The sequence below is a fragment of the Symphalangus syndactylus genome, chromosome 3, assembly GCF_028878055.3.
Source record: "Symphalangus syndactylus isolate Jambi chromosome 3, NHGRI_mSymSyn1-v2.1_pri, whole genome shotgun sequence".
NCBI lineage: Eukaryota > Metazoa > Chordata > Mammalia > Primates > Hylobatidae > Symphalangus > Symphalangus syndactylus.
The window spans coordinates 143,222,837-143,240,344 of record NC_072425.2 but is presented as its reverse complement, the minus strand read 5'-3'; the positions used below and the strand labels follow the sequence as shown (position 1 = coordinate 143,240,344).

At 49.2% G+C, this 17,508-nt stretch overlaps 1 protein-coding gene, 1 long non-coding RNA gene and 1 pseudogene across 6 annotated transcripts; 1 reads left to right on the top strand and 2 right to left on the bottom strand.

Annotated features, from left to right (window-relative positions):
- Nucleotides 1-1,571: 1,571 nt before the first annotated feature.
- On the bottom strand, nucleotides 1,572-13,363 carry TIRAP (TIR domain containing adaptor protein). 4 transcript variants are annotated; one of them, XM_063635648.1, is made up of 5 exons: nucleotides 12,970-13,363; nucleotides 5,306-5,464; nucleotides 4,765-4,842; nucleotides 3,210-3,788; nucleotides 1,572-2,586 (listed from the first exon to the last, which is right to left on the bottom strand). In XM_063635648.1, the coding sequence occupies exons 1-5, from the start codon at nucleotides 13,211-13,213 to the stop codon at nucleotides 2,567-2,569; spliced, it is 1,080 nt and encodes a 359-aa protein (XP_063491718.1). In that variant the 5' UTR covers nucleotides 13,214-13,363; the 3' UTR covers nucleotides 1,572-2,566. The 4 variants fall into 4 exon arrangements, with proteins under 4 accessions (XP_063491718.1, XP_055129669.1, XP_063491717.1 ...); XM_055273694.2 differs by lacking the exon at nucleotides 4,765-4,842; XM_063635647.1 differs by lacking the exon at nucleotides 1,572-2,586 and having other exon boundaries at nucleotides 3,026-3,788.
- Nucleotides 12,543-15,185, top strand: LOC134736135 (uncharacterized). 2 transcript variants are annotated; one of them, XR_010119897.1, is made up of 3 exons: nucleotides 12,543-12,732; nucleotides 14,020-14,810; nucleotides 14,892-15,185. It is a non-coding gene; the product is annotated as an uncharacterized lncRNA (long non-coding RNA). The 2 variants fall into 2 exon arrangements; XR_010119896.1 differs by lacking the exon at nucleotides 12,543-12,732 and having other exon boundaries at nucleotides 13,406-14,810.
- Nucleotides 14,380-14,477, bottom strand: LOC129479997 (uncharacterized; annotated as a pseudogene).
- Nucleotides 15,186-17,508: the final 2,323 nt, after the last annotated feature.

The following is a 17,508-nucleotide window of genomic DNA, read 5'->3' as shown; positions in this document are numbered from 1 at the left end:
CAGGATTTTCTAGGCTAAATCCTAGAAAATCTTGCTTGTGAAAACGTACAAAAAAGTTCAGAGGCTCATTGTTTTTAATGGCAAAAACCTAAGAACACCAAATATCCATTTGGAGAAGAATGTGTAACTAAACGGTGGCATATTTACATCATGGGATGAAAGTGTATTATTAATAACTAGAATGTCATCCATCTGCATGGATAAATCTCACATTTGGTGAACAAGGAAAGGAATCTGCAGAATACAAACACTGTAACGCTGTTTACATAAGATATAAAACCATGTAAAACTACACAGTATGCTGGTGGAGGTGCATACATATGTAGTAAATGTATAGAGAAAAGCTAAAAGCAAGAAGTTCAAAATTCAAAATACTAGTTATTTCTGGTGGGGGAAGGGGAGACTGCAATTCAGGGCACAAAGGGACCACTATAAGGGATGAAAAGGTTTTGCTTCTTTTTTTTTTTTTTTTTTTTTTTTTTTTTTTTTTGAGACGGAGTCCCACTGTGTCCCCCAGGCTGGAATGCAGTGGCGCGATCTCAGCTCACTGCAAGCTCCGTCTCCTGGGTTCACGCCATTCTCCTGCCTCAGCCTCCCGAGTAGCTGGGACTACAGGTGCCCGCCAACATGCCCGGCTAATTTTTTGTAGTTTTTAGTAGAAACGGGGTTTCACCGTGTTAGCCAAGATGGTCTCGATCTCCTGACCTCGTGATCCGCCCGTCTCGGCCTCCCAAAGTGCTGGGATTACAGGCGTGAGCCACCGCGCCCAGCTAAAGGTTTTGCTTCTTAAACTGGGTGGTAGGCACATGAGTGGACATATTTGTTAATCCTTTTGTGCATAATAAAATATTTTTTTTTCTTTTTTTTGAGATGGAGTCTCACTCTGTCGCCCAGGCTGGAGTGCGGTGGTGCGATATCGGCTCACTGCAAGCTCCGCCTCCCAGGTTCAAGCAATTCTACTGCCTCAGCCTCCCGAGTAGCTGGGGCTACCGGCCCACGCCACCACGCCCAGCTAATTTTTGTATTTTTAGTAGAGACGGGGTTTCACCATGTTGGCCAGGATGGTCTCCATCTCTTGACCTTGTGTTCTGCCCACTTCAGCCTCCCAAAGTACTGGGATTACAGGCACGAGCCACTACGCCAGGCCTTTATTTTTTTGAGACAGAGTCTCGCTCAGTTGCCCAGGCTGGAGTGCAGTGGCGTGATTTCGGCTCACTGCAATCTCCACCTCCCAGGTTCAAGCAATTCTCCTGCCTCAACCTCCCGAGTAGTTGAGATTACAGTTGCCCACCACCATACCCAGCTGATTTTTTTTTTTTTTTAGTAGAGACGGGGTTTCACCATATTGGCCAGGCTGGTCTTGAACTCCTGACCTCAGGTGATCCACCCGCCTCGGCCTCCCAAAGTGCTGAGATTACAGGTGTGAGCCATGGTGCCCGGCAAAATAATTTATAATTTAAAAAATAAATTTTCTCTTTCTAGAATTAGATATAGAAAAAATAATAAAACTTTTTTTCAGCAAAAGAGGGGTCATGATAGGGAGAAGTGAGAGGAGGGCACAAAAGTACACGTTGGAGGAAATAATGAAATTCATTTCAGTTCAACAACAAACTTACTGAGAACAGATGAATGAAACCTTGCCTGTCCTATAAGGAATGCAGTCATCTGCCAGAAGAAAAATGCTGATTCTTCCCAGTCCAAAGGTAAAGATGGTGACTGTGAAAGTATCAGCTTTAGCCAGACCACTGATGAAGCTCCCAGATGTCACAGCATCCATGGGCTTGTGATCTCAGGTGAAGGCGTTGAACCCTGAGCCCTGGCTTCCCATCTCTTCACTTGCTCCCTCTACCACCCCACCCCCATATTCAGAATGGCTTCTAGGCTTCTAGGTTTGTGTCTTTAATGGCACTTAGGCAATAAATAAGAAATACAGTGCGGTGCTGACTGCATCTTCCCTACAGCTTTCTGAAGTGAATCGATGTCTCTGGGAAGAAGAACAGAGTAGTGTGAGTGTGAAGGACTGGATTCTTGCTTTCTCCTGACGCCCATTCCAGGGTTTCCCCAGGCAACTGGGAAGACCATCCATGGTGAGGCCTGCAATCTAGGCTTCTTGCTGATTAGTCAGGTGAGTCACCTCTTTAGGAGTGATACCAGTGTATGCCAGTGCCCAGTTCCAGGGGAAGACAGAAGTGGGTACCAGGCTTCCTGTCCAGTTAGGCAGGAGATGAGCCCTGCTGGCCATCATTGATCAGTACCACCTCCTACCACCTCCAATTTCTGGCTTCCTTACGGCCTTCTTGGGGAGTCCCCAGCTTCCTCATGGCTTTCCTAGGGGGAATCCCCAGCTTCACGGCCTTCATAGGGGAGTCCCCAACCTCTCCATGGTCTTCTTAGGGAGCCCACAGTAATGGAAGCCTGATGGGTGCTCTGATCCCAGGGTCATGAGCAAAGTGCTGCAGACTCGCTCCCTATACCTCTTGTCACATCTGTGGGAATCCGAGGCCCTGCATGGGTTTTCTGTTTCCAGCTTTACTCCAACTTCCGGGGTCCCGTGATATAACAAGTGTCAACTGAGTGTCTGCAGATCTGAAAGAGACCAATCACAGCGTTGTCACCCCTTCCAAACCCAGCATCTCTGTTTTCCCCAACAGGTCCTGCCTCTTCTACCTTTTTATCTATTACCACACTTCCAAACCTACTGCAATAGCATGGCCCTCCCCAGATACACTTATATGCACTTCTTTCCTATTATTTTGCATCATTTTGCCTTACTAAATCAATGTCCCTCCCGGCACCTTCCCAGCTCTTGATGGACATCTCCAGCCTAATCTCAGAGAAACCTAATGCTGTTACTGTTACTACTACTAGCTACTAACTTATTGAGGACCTGATTTGTGCTAGGCTCTGCCTGTTATGAATACATGTGCTAGGCCATGTTCTGAGCCCTTAGTGTATATACTGTTCTCATTTCATAGCAATGGAAACCTGGTGGTCAGTGAGGAAACCAAGGCACAGAGGGGGTGAGTAACTTGACCACGTTACTTTTTATGGGTTGATAATAAGTACAGGAGCCAGGATGCAAACCCCAACAGCCTTTTCCAAAGGCTGCACTTTGAACTACTAGGCTACAGGGCTGTCTCCTAAAAGTCAAAGTAGATCAGATGCTATAGCTGAATCCCGTTCCCCTTCTCCCTCCTGTAGTAGCTTACAACGCATGACAGCTTCTTTGACTTGACGAAAGCCACCATCAGGGCCCCTGCCATCGACGTAGTACATGAATCGGAGCTCAGGTGGGTAGGCAGCTCTGCTGAGGCCCGACAGCAGGGGGATGGTGCGGCCCTCGGCCCCTGGGGCCTCGGTCAGGGCCTGCAGCATCTGGTACTTGCACCAGGGGTCCTGAAGGAAGCCCGGCGTGATGAGCAGCACCCGGCAGTGACTACTGCTCAGTGCCTGGCACAGCTCGGACACGATAGCGCCGCCTGGGGTTGCATCCCGGAGTTGCAGGAAGCAGCGCAGGCTGGCAGTGCTGCCTTCCAAGTAGGAGACCAGATCCTGGGCGGCCACCAGGTCTTCCTCACTGTGGCATACGCAGACATCATAGTCTTTGCTCCAGCGACTACTGCCGCTGTCACTCGCGTGTGTGGGTGGCAGGCTGGGAGATGTGACTGAGCTGAGGCTTGGGGGTAGCGGGCTGTCCTGTGAGGTAGGCTGTGAAGCATCGCTGGAGGCGCTTTCTGGGGAGTCGGGCCTCTTCTTGGGCTTCTTCAGCAGGGTCTGCCTGAACCAGTCTGTGGGGGAGAAACACTGCTCAGGCCTGTGTCTTACCAGGTGCCCTCTCACTGCCCACACAGGGAGGAGCCCCACCTCGCAGGGAGGACAGACTGCAGCCCACCTCCCTGCACTGGGAAACATCTTATTCTCAGACACCTGTTGCTCCACTATTTTTTTTTCTTTTTTTTTTTTTTCGAGACGGAGTCTCACTCTCACCCCAGGCTGGCGTATAGTGGCGCAATCTTGGCTCACTGCAACCTCTGCCTCCCAGGTTCAAGCGATTCTCCTGCCTCAGCCTCCTGAGTAGCTGGGATTACAGGCACGCACCACCACACCCGGCTAATTTTTGTATTTTTAGTAGAGACAGGGTTTCACCATGTTGATCAGGCTGGTCTTGCACTTCTGACCTCGTGATCTGCCTGCCTCAGCCTCCCAAACTGCTGGGATTACAGGCATGAGCCAATGCGCCCAGCACTCCGCTATTTTTGTATATCTTTTGGGACTTGCCTAAAAGGGCCCTCTGAAGGTAAAGGTTTTGGACATGTGTCAGAACTCTGGAATCCTTATGTGAGAGTGTTCCACCAGCCTGGTTAAGAGAAATGGCCTTGCACTACTCCCAGGCCTTTGCTATCTGGTACCCCCAGCCCACCTTAAGCAGAACTTCCCACTAGAGCTGACTAGTCAACCACCCGGGAGTCTGCAGGCAGAGCTACATTATGCTAACAAGGAGCCATCAGTCCCGAAGCCCACTTCCAGCACTGAGGGGAGATGGACTTAGATTAGGAAGGGCTACCTATACAGGAAGGAAGGGGTACGGAGGACTGGCATCTGTTTGGCCCCAAGAAATCCTAGATTGTCACTAAAAGGGGAAGAGGCTACTGCTCAGAGCTGCTGAGGAGCGGAGAGCTTCGTGATTCAGAACCCACACTCTGGAGTCAGGGACACAGCTTTGACTGTGGACCTGTGGACCTGTCTTAGTTGCTGAAAGTTAACTGAGATAATGCAGTATCAGGTAGGTCAGGGAGCCGGGCCTCTTCTTGGGCTTCTTCAGCAGGGTCTGCCTGAACCAGTCTGTGGGGGAGAAACACTGCTCAGGCCTGTGTTTGGAGTATGGGACTCCATAAGGAGATGAAAACAGCTTCCCCAGCCTTTGATAAGGACAGATAGTTGTGGTGGGGATTGATTCATTTTCTCTCTCTGCTTGGCTTCTCCTCTAAATGGTTCTGGAACAAAGATTTGGACAACGAGAGACGGTGTTAAGCACTCAGCACAGTGGTTTCCAGGCTAGGAAAGCTAGCTGAGCAGGCCTGGAAAACCTTTGAGCCAAAAGGATAAAGATCTGGCTGAGCTGACGCAGGCCTCCCCTCCTCACTCTCCACAAAGCATCCAGGCCCTGAAGTCAGGTCAGGAGTTCCCCACGTCAGCCTTCCTGCATCTCTCTGAGTTTGGACCAGGCAGGCCTCCCATCATGCCCTATGGAGGCTGAGCACTACACTCAGGAACAGAGCAGAGTCGCGAGTCCGGTTCCACTCACCAGCCATCTTGCCTAGAGGCTTCTTAGGCCGAGAGCCAGGAGCTGGGAGGGAGGTCGATGATGCCATAGCGTGGGGGTCAAAACCAGCCCCGTGAGACCAGGCATTGGTGAAGGGGGAGGAGGGAGGAGACCCAGTCTTGACCTCATGGAGCAGCCATCCTACAGAGGGCAGAGAGAGAGAATCACAAAGGCTGCACTTACCCTGCTCTCATTCCCCGTGGATGAGCTCTGGGAAGTTGTTTCTCTCCTACTGCCTGACAGAGGCTTCCTCTCTGAATGGGTCCTTCATTCCTCATGAGATTAGGGCCAGACACGACTGTGACTGGAGCTGGATTCTAGATAAAGCCAGAGCTGTGTAGTGTGGTCAGACTTACAGGGTTTGAGCTCAGCATGACCAGCTGAGGGACTGTTCTCTGCTCCACCTGGCCAGGAGGATATTCGGGATCTGGGGAAGGGCAGCTGGCAGGCAGCTCTTTAGAAGGACTTCCTATGTAAGGCCTGAAATGGCAGAAGAAGGACAGTTGCTATTTGGACAAATAATGATGTATCCAGATAGACAGAAGCTGAACAGTAGAGAGAGACGCACATGCAAGAAATCTTGGCAGACTTTTCCTCCAAGTCTGCCTCCCCCGAATAACTCCATCCATAGACCCACCGCTCCTGCGGCCGTCAGCTTAGGAAGGTCGTGTCAAAAAGTGGTAAAGACTGCAGACTGCAGGCAGAGTGCCTGATTCTCATCTCTGGTTAACGTGGCCTTTGGCCATGTTGCTAAACTCCAGTTTCTCCATCCGTGAAATGGAAGTACTAGAGCCTCCTTCTCAGCATTATTGTGAAGATTAAATGAAATAATTTATGTAAAGTCTTAATGGTGCCTGGCATGTAATAAATGCTTAGAAAATGTGGGCTGCTATGTATATAAAATAATCTAGATATTGGAGGGATATATTATGTTCATGGTCTATAAAACTTGTAATGTTAATGTTTCCCAAACTGATCATTAATTCAGTGCTGTTCCAAAGTCTAGAAGATTTTTGTTTTTTAGGTTTTTTGGTGGGGAGGTTGTCAGACTGCTTCTAAATTTATATGGAAATACAAAGGCCCAAGAATCCCTTAGAAAGGCAACCTGCCATGTTCCCTTCCCACCATAGTGACAGAGGATGTCCCTGATGGCGGACACTCTTTCAGCCTTAAGTTTCTGTGGAGCAGAGCCTGTGGGGGCTATAGTATTCTAGTGACACTTCTCCTGTGAAAGGCTGGCAGAGCAACTGGCACAGGGCTGCTTTCTCTTTGGTGGATCTGTGAGATCAAAACAAACCTGAGAACTCATGGAAGCAAGTATTATTAGACACACTAAAATAAAAGGTTTCAAAGTTTAAAGAATGTGGCCAGGCACAATGGCTCACGCCTGTAATCCTAGCACTTTGGGAGGCCAAGGCGGCGGATCACCTGAGGTCAGGAGTTCAAGCCTAGCCTGGCCAACATGGTAAAACCCCTGTCTCTACTGAAAATACAAAAATTAGCTGGGCATGGTGAAGGGTGCCTATAATCCCAGCTACTTGGGAGGCTGAGGCAGAAGAATCTCTTGAACCTGGAGGCAGTGGTTGCAGTGAGCTGAGATTATACCACTGCACTCCAGCCTGGGCAACAACAGCGAAACTCCGTCTCAAAAAAAAAAAAAAAATTAAAGAATGTCATTCTATGCTGCACATTAATGCTTTGTTCACTGATGCGTAGAAGACAAGGGATGCTGAGGATTTGTGATCATATATCAAAGTTCAAAAAAGAAGTAGAACTTAAACCATAGCAGCAAAGGAGGCAGAGCAAAGAGTTGGAATGGGTACAGGAACCAGAGAAGACATCTGAAAAAGCAACACAGCTAAATGTGAAGCCACCAAAAAGGCACTGGAAGTTGACTATGAGTATGTATATGAGTTTCTTTTCTTTCCTAATGTGCTTGGGATTTCAGACAGCCTAAGTGGTAGGTTGCAGCTAGGGACGTTCAGGATGCCTTTTTGCCCCCAGTAGTAAACATGATGTCACTTGGTTTTTGCATTAAATATTTTTTCAATTCTGTTTTAATTTTAATATCAATTATTTGGCCTTGGTGCACTTGTAAACTAGAGCATCATTTGATTTTTAAATATTCTAAAGGTTAAAAATTAACATAATATGTTAATCTACTTAATATATGTAGATTTAAAAGTTTCAGTTTCTCATTTTATGAAATGACTTGCCCTTTTGGCAACGCATGCTAATTGGGGGAAATTGCTTTTCCATTGCTTGGTTAAGAAGAAATCCAGTTGTCCAGCAGTATATGCCACTAGAAGTGGGGTGGTATAAGCCCTCATGAGAAACATGGAAACGTTTTAAAGAGAAAAATAACAGCACCTTTGACAGGATAATTGAGCAAGATGGCAGGTAAATTCCAGTAACCATACACACTGCCTACTTCTGGAATCCAAGATGCCACGCACCTTCCTTGTTCCTTTTCAGTTCTTTTGTAGCTGGAGCTGTGGAACTGTCACACATTGAAACACGTGTTAATCTTTCCAAGACCTGGTAACTGTCATCATATCTTGAGATGTGGTTGACAAGTAGGTAAGGTAATGAACCCAAATCTCCAACTGGAAGCTCTACTCACTAGCTCTGCCTATTCTCTGATTTGCTGTGTGGTCTAATACACAGTCGCTTTCTTTGTGCTTTGAAAAAATTCATAAAGTAGAATCATACCAAAAATAACCACTTTGTAAGAACGAAGACTTGATAGAAAATTAGTAAAGGGGATGGGCTCAGTGGCTCATGCCTGTAATCCCAGCACTTTGGGAGGCTGAGGTGGGCAGATCATGTGAGCTCAGAAGTTCAAGACCAGCCTGGCTGACACGTTGAAACCCTGTCTGTACTAAAAATACAAAAATTAGCCAGGCATGGTGTCACACACCTGTAATCCTAGCTACTCAGGTGGCTGACGCTGGAGAATCCCTTGAACCTGGGAGGCGGAGGCTACAGTGAGCCGAGATCGCACCACTGCGCTCCAGCCTGGGTGACAGAGCGAGACTCGATCTCAAAAAAATAAAGAAAAGAAAATTAGTAAAGAATTTCTTCAGAAAAGAAGTAGCACAATACCTTTAGTGCTTTCTAGAATGCTTTACCAATATTATGTGCAGAAATGGATGTAAAGGAAACATTATGGAGTTTTGCTGTATAAAATCCAGAGTGGGCTGGGCACAGTGGCTCATGCCTGTAATCCCAGCACTTTGGGAGGCCGAGGTGGGCGGATCATGAGGTCAGGAATTTGAGATCAGCCTGGCCAACATGGTGAAACCCTGTCTCTACTAAAAATACAAAAATCAGCTAAGCGTGGTGGTACGTGCCTGTAATCCCAGCTACTCAGGAGACTGAGGCAGGAGAATCGCTTGAACCCGAGAGGTGGAGGTTGCAGTGAGCCGAGATCGTGCCACTGCACTCCAGCCTGGGCAACAGAGCAAGACTCAAGTCTCAAAAATTAAAAAAAAAAAAAAAATCCAAAGTGTATTTAGTATCCAATATCAAATTGGTCTCCAATTTCTATTATATAGGGAATGTACTGGAGCCTGTGAAGGCATGTAATTAGAATATGTGTCTCTTAGAGTTCATATTCGATTTCTGTTAAGCAGGAATCACTATCTGGGGTAGACAGAATAGTGGCCCACAAAGAGGCCCACATCCTAATTCCCGGAACTGAGAATACGTCACCTTCCATGGCAAAAGGGGATTTGGCAGCTGTGATTAAGAACCTTGTGATGGGGAGGGATTCCTGGATTACCCAGGTGAGCCGAATGTAACCACAAATCTCCTTTCAAGAGGGAGGCAGGAAGGTCTGAGGCAGACGAAAGAGCTGTGCCAAGGGAAGCAGGTGCCAGTGGGATGCAGGTGGCCTCTAGAAGCTGGAAAAGGCAAGTCCATGGGTTCTTTCCTGGAGCCTTCAGAAGGAGCACAGCCTTGCTGATCCATCTTAGAACGGTAGAATAATCAGTGTGTGTTGTTTGGGGCCACTAAGTTTGTGGCAATTTGTTACAGCAGCAATAGGAAACTACTACACTATGTCTGATTAGATAGGCCAATGAATGGAGAAAGTATTGGATTTCACTTGAGTGTTAAAAACTGGTCTGTTTAAAGGTTCAAATTGTTTGAAACAGTTTTTACATCTTTAAATAAATAAATTACCATCTACACTTCACCTGACTTTGACTTTACATTTAAAATAATTTTGGTTTCAAAGGCTGTTTTGTTCTCAAACACTTGCTAAAACATTTAGGTAGGATTAATTATGGTTTGCAGGACAATGTCACTTAAAGTCCTGAATATAATTCATTTATAGCTTGATAGACACAATACAGTGTTCTCAAAGAGGTTTGTAGACTATGGTGCAGACCTAGGGAGACCCCCTGTGTTCACACCTGGGACTGTGGGAAGGACCCATGACTTTTTTTTTCAGACAGACTTACTCCATTGCCCAGGCTGGAGTGCAGTGGCACAATCTCAGCTCACTGCAACCTCTGCCTCCTGGGTTAAAGTGATTCTTGTGCCTCAGCCTCCTGAGTAGCTGGGACTACAGGTGCTCGCCACCACGTCCAGCTAATTTTTGTATTTTTAGTAGACACGGGGTTTTACCATGTTGGCCAGGCTGGTCTGGAACTCATGACCTCAAGTGATTGGCCCGCCTCAACCTCCCAAAGTGCTGGGATTACATACAGGCATAAGCCACCATGCCCGACCCTTTTTTTTTTTTTTTTTTTTTTTTTCCAGAGAGGGTCTTGCTCTGTCACCCAGGCTGGAGTGCAGTGTTGTGATTACAGCTCACTGCAGCCTCAACCTCTAGAGTAGCTGGAATTACAGACGTGAGCCACCACACCTACCTAATTTATTTTTTTCATTTTTTAATTTTTCTTGGTACAGACAGGATCTTGCTTTGTTGGCCAAGCTGGTCTCTAACTCCTGGCCTCAAGTGATCCGCCCACCTCAGCCTCCCAAAGTGCTGGGATTACAGGCGTGAGCCACCATGCCCAGCTTTAATTTTACTTTTATCTGAGTCTTCTTGCTAGGGAAGATTTTTAAAAAACCAAACTCAAATAATACAACTATAAGGGGAAAAATGATAAAAAAACATTAGAATGAAGAACTTCTGTTCATCAAAAGACATAAATAGGAGAATGAAAAGGCAATCTCCCAAGGGATAAAATGTTTAAAAATATATATCCAGGGCTGGGCACAGTGGCTCACACCTGTAATCCCGGCACTTCGGGAGGCCGAGGCGGGCGGATTACTAGGTCAGGAGTTCGAGACCAGCCTGGACAACATGGTGAAACCCCATCTCTATAAAAATACAAAGATTAGCTGGGTGTGGTGGCGGGTGCCTGTAATCCCAGCTACTCAGGAGGCTAAAGCAGGAGAATCGCTTGAACCCGGGAGACGGAGGTTGCAGTGAGCTGAGACTGCGCCATTGCACTGCAGCCTGGGTGACAGAGACTCTGTCTCAAAAATAAAATTATATATGTATATACACACACACACACACACATACATATATCCAATAAATGTCTTATATCACAAATATTTCAAGGACTCAATGGAACTAGTAAGACGACAGAAAAATGAGCAGAAGAATTGAGCAGGCATTCACAAAAAGAATATTCAAATGAGCAATAGACATAAAAACAGTTCATTAGTCATCAGAGAAATGCAAACTAAAACCTCAATGCATCACTGCTGGGCACTCAGCCAAATGGCTACAGAGAAAAAGACTACAAGTAGTGATAAGAGTGTGCAGGAGTGGGAACTGGAACACTGCCAGTGGGCATGTAAACTGTACAGCTACTTTGGAGAAGTGTTTGGCCATAGACTAAGATGAGCATACACACATCAGCAGTTTCAGTCCTAGGAATATACTCAAACAGCAGTGCTTACAGATTTTTTTTTTTTTTTTTTTTGAGACGGAGTCTCCCTCTGTCGCCCAGGCTGGAGTGCAGTGGCATAATCTCAGCCCACTGCAACCTCTTCCTCCTGGGTTCAAGCGATTATACTGCCTCAGCCTCCCAAATAGCTGGGATTACCGGCACCCGCCATCACGCCTGGCTAATTTTTGCATTTTTAGTAGAGACGGGGTTTCACCATATTGGCCAGGCTGGTCTCGAACTCCTGACCTCATAATCCGCCTGCCTCGGCCTCCCAAAGTGCTGGGATTACAGGTGTGAGCCATTGTTCCCCGCCTGCTTACAGATGTTTACCAAAAGACATTCACAAGAATGTCTGTAGCAGCAAGATACAAAATAACCCCACAGTGGAAATGACTGTCCATCAACCCGTGTCCAGTAGAATGGATAAATAAATTGTCTAGCCATACAATGGAATATTATACACCAACAAGAATAAACTGCTAACGAAACATGGGTGAGTATCACAAAACATACTGAATGTCAGATGTCACACACAGAAGAGTACATGAAGGGCTGGGCGCGGTGGTTCACGCCTGTAATCCCAGCACTCTGGAAGGCTAAGGCAGGCGGATCTCCTGAGTTCAGGGGTTCGAGACCACCCTGGCCAATATGGTGAAACCCCGTCGCTACTGAAAATGCAACAATTAGCCGGGCGTGGTGGCAGGCGCCTGTAATCCCAGCTACTCGGGAGGCTGAGGCAGGGGCATCGCTTGAACCCACGAGGCGGAGGTTGCAGTGAACCGAGATTGCGCCACTGCACTCCAGCCTGGAGGACAAAAGCGAAACTCCACCTCAAAAAAAAAAAAAAAAAAAAAAGAAGTACATGATATATGACTCCATGAATGGAAAATCCAAAACAGGCAAACCTATTTGATGGCGTTAGAAGCCAGGGATGTAGTCATGTTTTATTTATCGCTCTGAATCAGGAAATGTGCATGTTATGGAAAATGGTTGAGCTGTACAGTTACTATTTGTGTGCCTACACAGCAACTCTTTTAAATCTAAAAAATAACTAGATGTGGTTCCCTCTGAGTCATTCCTGACCCTGGTGTCCCCTAGGTTTGGTGTTTCAACGGGAGTTCTCCACACTTCCCCCTCTGTTGCACTTCTAGGGTGTGCTGTGATTCTAACGTACCTGTCTGTCCCCTGGGGACCAGAGGACTGGATCTGTCTGGTCCACCGCGGTCACCCTAGTCGTTGGCACAGTGGCTGCCCAGCCCGTGTGTAGCTGCACATGACTGTGGTGTAATGCCTCGATAGGTCCCTAACCCTAATATTATGCAGTTGCTGAATCACTGCCACAATGACAACCCGAAGAGCAGAGGAAGAGGCTGTGACCGGAGCAGAGAAGAATGTGAGGAGAAACGATATCCACAACGCACTGACCGCCAGGCTCTTCCAGCGAGGCAAGCGAAAGGGGAGCCGCCCCGCGCGAGCTTCTTTGCGACAGAAAATGTGACAGCCTCCTCGGAGGGCCGTTTCATGCCGCTTGCGTGTTGCGGGTGCCAGAAAGGTGAAGAAGGGAAGCGGATGTGCCGCCAGCGGGGCAAGGCCGGACTGGAGGCGGCGCGGACCTCTGCGGCTCTCGGTGGGGCCGGGACTCCGGGGCCCAGGCCGGCCGCGCTCCGCCCCGCCCACCCCACGGAGCCCCGCCGCGCCTCCCGGTCCCCCGCGACCCCGCCCCGGGCTCACCTGCGCGCGGGCCCAGTCGCAATGCGGGCTGCGCGGACTGTGCGGACTGCGCGGGCTCCGCGGGGAAGAGCAGCGCGCAGGCCTCGCTCTCCGGAAGCGCCTCCCGCCGCACCGCCCCTCCCACGCCGCCCGGCCCAGTCCAGACCCGGGAGACTCTCGGGCACGATCCGGCTGCGGGAGACGCGGGACGGGGCAGCCCCTGTGTCCACTGCAGCCCGAGCCCCGGCCAGCCTGGCTTCTGCATGACTCCGGGCGCCCGTCCTCTCCGCTAGCTGCGTCAGGGCGGTCCGCAGCAACTCGGAGACGAGCCTGTGACCAGGGTCCCCTGGCGCCCACCGTGACAACCTGAAACCTGGGTTTTGTTCTGGGCGGGGGAGAAGGGAAAAAAAACACCCTATTCCACCCATTTAATCCTCCTAACACCCTGCAAGGGGGGGTGTTCATACCTTTTTCCTTTTATACAAATGAGAAACATGAAGCTTGGAGAGATAGAACGACTTTTCCAAAGGTCACACACAGCGAGGGGTGTACGGGGCTGCAGTGTAGGAGGGGCAGACCCGGGCGGCAGCTGGGAAGCCAGGCCGCAGCGGCCGCCAGTTCCTGTCCCAGACACTGGTTGATGCCGATGAGGATGGAAACCCCGTCTTACGCCAAAGTGCTTTCTTTGCTCCTCTAAGCGGTGATCCCACATGGGCGTGATGAACAGCGCTGCAGTATGCTGCAGAGCCGCTGCAAACGGCGTGATATAGGCAAGATGCTGGGAAGTCCTGGGTGAAAGAGATGCCTTTGCTTCCCACTTCTTAGAGCTCTTCAGATGTTGGTGAGCGCTGTGAAGCACCTTGGGGAGAAGGGAACGGAGCATTCCCCACACTTGTTTCACTCTAAGAAATGTGCATGTCTTCCTGAGCGTCTCGCTGCAGGGCATGCCAGTTTGGGAAACACTATCCTAAAACTATGTGCACGAAATGCTGGAGGGTGGAGGTAGTTTAATTAGGCCATGTAAGATTCATGATCTCCCCCTCCAATCTGATTTCCTCCTTTTCTCAACAGCCCGCCAAAGCGGATGAGCTGCCCATCGTGGGAAGGCTCTGGAGTCAACTGCCTGGGTTCACAACCAGCGCTCATCACTTACTAGTTGTGTGGCCTTGGTGAAGTCACGCTTTTCTAGGCTTGCTTCCGTCATCAAATTATGATATCTGGTTGCTGGTGTTCTGGCAAGGATGAGATGAGTCTCCATAAAGTAGATCAGGCACTTGGCCCTGCACCCAAATGCCCAGTTTGCTTTGACGCTACCAAGCACACCTCCACCCAGGGCTCTCCTTTTCCCCAGCTCTGCTCTGCAAAACGCCCTTCTTCTAGCAAGGCCTATTTTTTGGGTTTCTTTGTTTGTTTCCTTTTTCTTTTTTTTCACAACACACGGGTAATAACCCTTAACAAGGTTTGAGGGACGCACATCTCACACATGTGCGTGAACACCCAACCATCATGCTTATGAGCTACAAAGGGATCAAGGCCCACGTTTGCAGCTTATTCAGGAAAGCTTTGCTTAACCCAGCCCTTCCCACCTCCATCCCTCAAAGGCCACAGTGCTTTTCATTGTAAAGAGCCTGTGCTCTGGCTGCTTAGCCCCCACTTTAGAGTAAACATTCCCCGAGGCCAGGGATGGTTCTTCAGGCTCCAGCCAGAGCAGAAGGACACTCGAGGAACACTCAGATAAACAGGCCTTGACTGCGCCAAGTATGGGCCAAGTGTTGGGACAGCTGAGTGTCGGGCAAGGATGAAGAAGGCTTGGTCCCAGCTCTGCACAGCTCAGTGGGGAAGACAGATGCACGGAGACAATGGTAAGGGCTTGCCCACAGCTTGAAGTACAGCCCTGTGGGAGGACAGGAGAGTTGCTCAGTGCTTTTTTTTTTTTTTTTTAGACGGAGTTTCACTCTTGTAGACCAGGCTGGAGTGCAATGGCGCAATCTCACCTCACCGCAACCTCCGCCTCCAGGGTTCAAGCAATTCTCCTGCCTCTGCCTCCTGAGTAGCTGGAATTACAGGCACACGCCACCATGCCCGGCTAATTTTGTATTTTTACTAGAGACGGGAGTTCTCTGTGTTGGTCAGGCTGGTCTTGAACTCCCCACCTGAGGTGATCTGCCCACCTCCGCCTCCCAAAGTGCTGGGATTACAGGCCTCAGTGCTTCTTAATAAACATAGTGCTCACTGTGTGGAAGGGAGCAGCTTCTGGGTGAGAAACACTTGAAGGCCTTTTCCCTTTTGCCCTGAGATTGGAATGTCCGTGCTGAAGGGAGGGGGAGCAACTGGCTGGCACCTAGGGAAACCTCACAGGGTCAACCCGGATGTTGGCTTGTCCCTCCTGCATATCCCTGGCAAGTTCCTTCCTGTCTTTCAGCACCGCCTTCTTCCTCTTCTGGCTTCCGCCTTAGGCCTGGCCCCCTTACCCCAACCCCAGGGGCTTCTGCTGTTACCTTACTGGAAGCACATCTCCTCCCCTGCCATTAGTAAGGCCCACCTCCATCATTTCTTCCCTCCCTTTCATCCTTCTCCACAAAGGCCACTTTTTCTGTTGTTGTTGTTTTTTTTTTTTTTTTTTTTTTTTTTTTGAGACGGAGTCTCGCTCTGTCGCCCAGGCTGGAGTGCAGTGGCGCTATGTCAGCTCACTGCAACCTCCGCCTCCCGGAGAATGTTCACACCATTCTCCTGCCTCAGCCTCCCGAGTAGCTGGGACTAAAGGCGCCCGCCACCACGCCCGGCTAATTTTTTTGTATTTTTAGTAGAGACGGGGTTTCACCATGTTAGCCAGGATGGTCTCGATCTCCTGACCTCGTGATCCACCCGCCTCGGCCTCCCAAAGTGCTGGGATTATAGGCGTGAGCCACCGCGCCCGGCCTGTTGTTGTTGTTGTTTTTGAGACAGGGTCTTACTCTGTTACCCAGGCTGGGTGCAGTGGTGCCTCACAGCTCACTGCAGCCTCAACCTCCAAGGCTCAAGTGATCCTCCTGCCTCAGCCTCCCACGCATTAATTGCTGGGACTACAGGTGCATGCCACCACGCTCGGCTAATTTTTGTATTTTTTTTGTAGAGACAGGATTTTGCCACGTTGCCCAGGCTGGTCTCGAACTCGTAGGCTCACGCGATCTTCCCACCTCGGCCTCTCAAAGTCCTGGGATTACAACTGTGAGCTACCGCGCCCAATCCCAAAGGCCACTTTCAAGGCAGAGTGGGCAGTTTACCAGCTGTTTCTATTCCCATTCACTTCTCCTTCTCTGCAAGTGTCCACACCTTAGATTCCACTGAAACCGCTCTTCGTGAGGCCACCACTGACCTACTTGGGACTGAATCCAGCAGGCACCATGATCACTTCCTCCTTAGCTTCACGACACCACATTCTCCTGGCTTTTCTCCTGTCTCTGTGGGCACCTCTTCAGTGTCCCCTTCTCTGGTTTGTCCCTTAAATGGTGGGGTCCCTCCAGCTTCCCTCCTTGGCCCCCTACTCTACCCTCTGGGGTGATGCCATCCTGTTCCATGATGTCCACATCACTATCTATAGCCCAGATCGTCCCCGAAGGACCATGCCAATCAGCCCAACCCCCTATTTGAGGGATGCCCTACAGGTACCCTCGTTCACATCCCAGACTGCACCACTCACTCTGTCCTTCACTCCGCTTCTCCCTGGTGCTCCTCATCTCTGGGAGGGGTAGAACCTCCATCCAGAAACCTGGCCATCCGACTTAACCCACTTCTTGTTGCTGGCATCACCCTGGGATCCATCTGATTCTTGCCATGATAGTTCAGGCACTCCCTGTCCCTGCCACACAGACTGCAACCACAGCCTCCATCTGGCCTCCTTGCTGCTGCCTGCCTTGACATCCTCATCTGCTCTCCACAAGGTCACCCGGGTGATTATTCTACAAGGAAAATCGGATCGTGTTGCTCCCGATTAAAACCCCTCAGTGGCTCTAGTTCCTCTTCTTGCACTCCACGACCCAGGCAGAAACAGTCACACTGAATCCTGCTATGGTCTGAATGTTGGTGTCCGCCCTAAAGTCCTATGTTGGAACCTGATACCCATTGTGATAGTGTTAAGAGGTGGGGCTTTGGGGACGTGATTAAGTCATGTGGACTCTACCCTCATGAAAGGGACGAGTACTCTTGGAAGAGGTTGAAAAGAAGTTGCCTTACCCCTTCTGCCACGTGAGGATGCAGTGAGAAAGCAACATCTTTGAAGTAGAAAGCAGGCCTTTACTAGACATTGAATCTGCTGGTGCCTTGATCTTGGACTTCCCAGCGTCTAGAACTGTAAGCAATACATTTCTATTATTTATAAATTACCCAGTCTAGGATATGTTGTGATAACTGCCCAAGTAGACTAGGACAAATCCCTGAATTGTATTAATTCTTGTCTCTGGGCCTTTACATATGGTTTGCCCTCAGCCTGGATCCTTCCTTGGCCACCTTGCATTCACTTCACTAAATGCCCATCCTTTAGGTTCAGCTCAGAGGTCAACTTCCCTCGAGGAGCTTCATGGA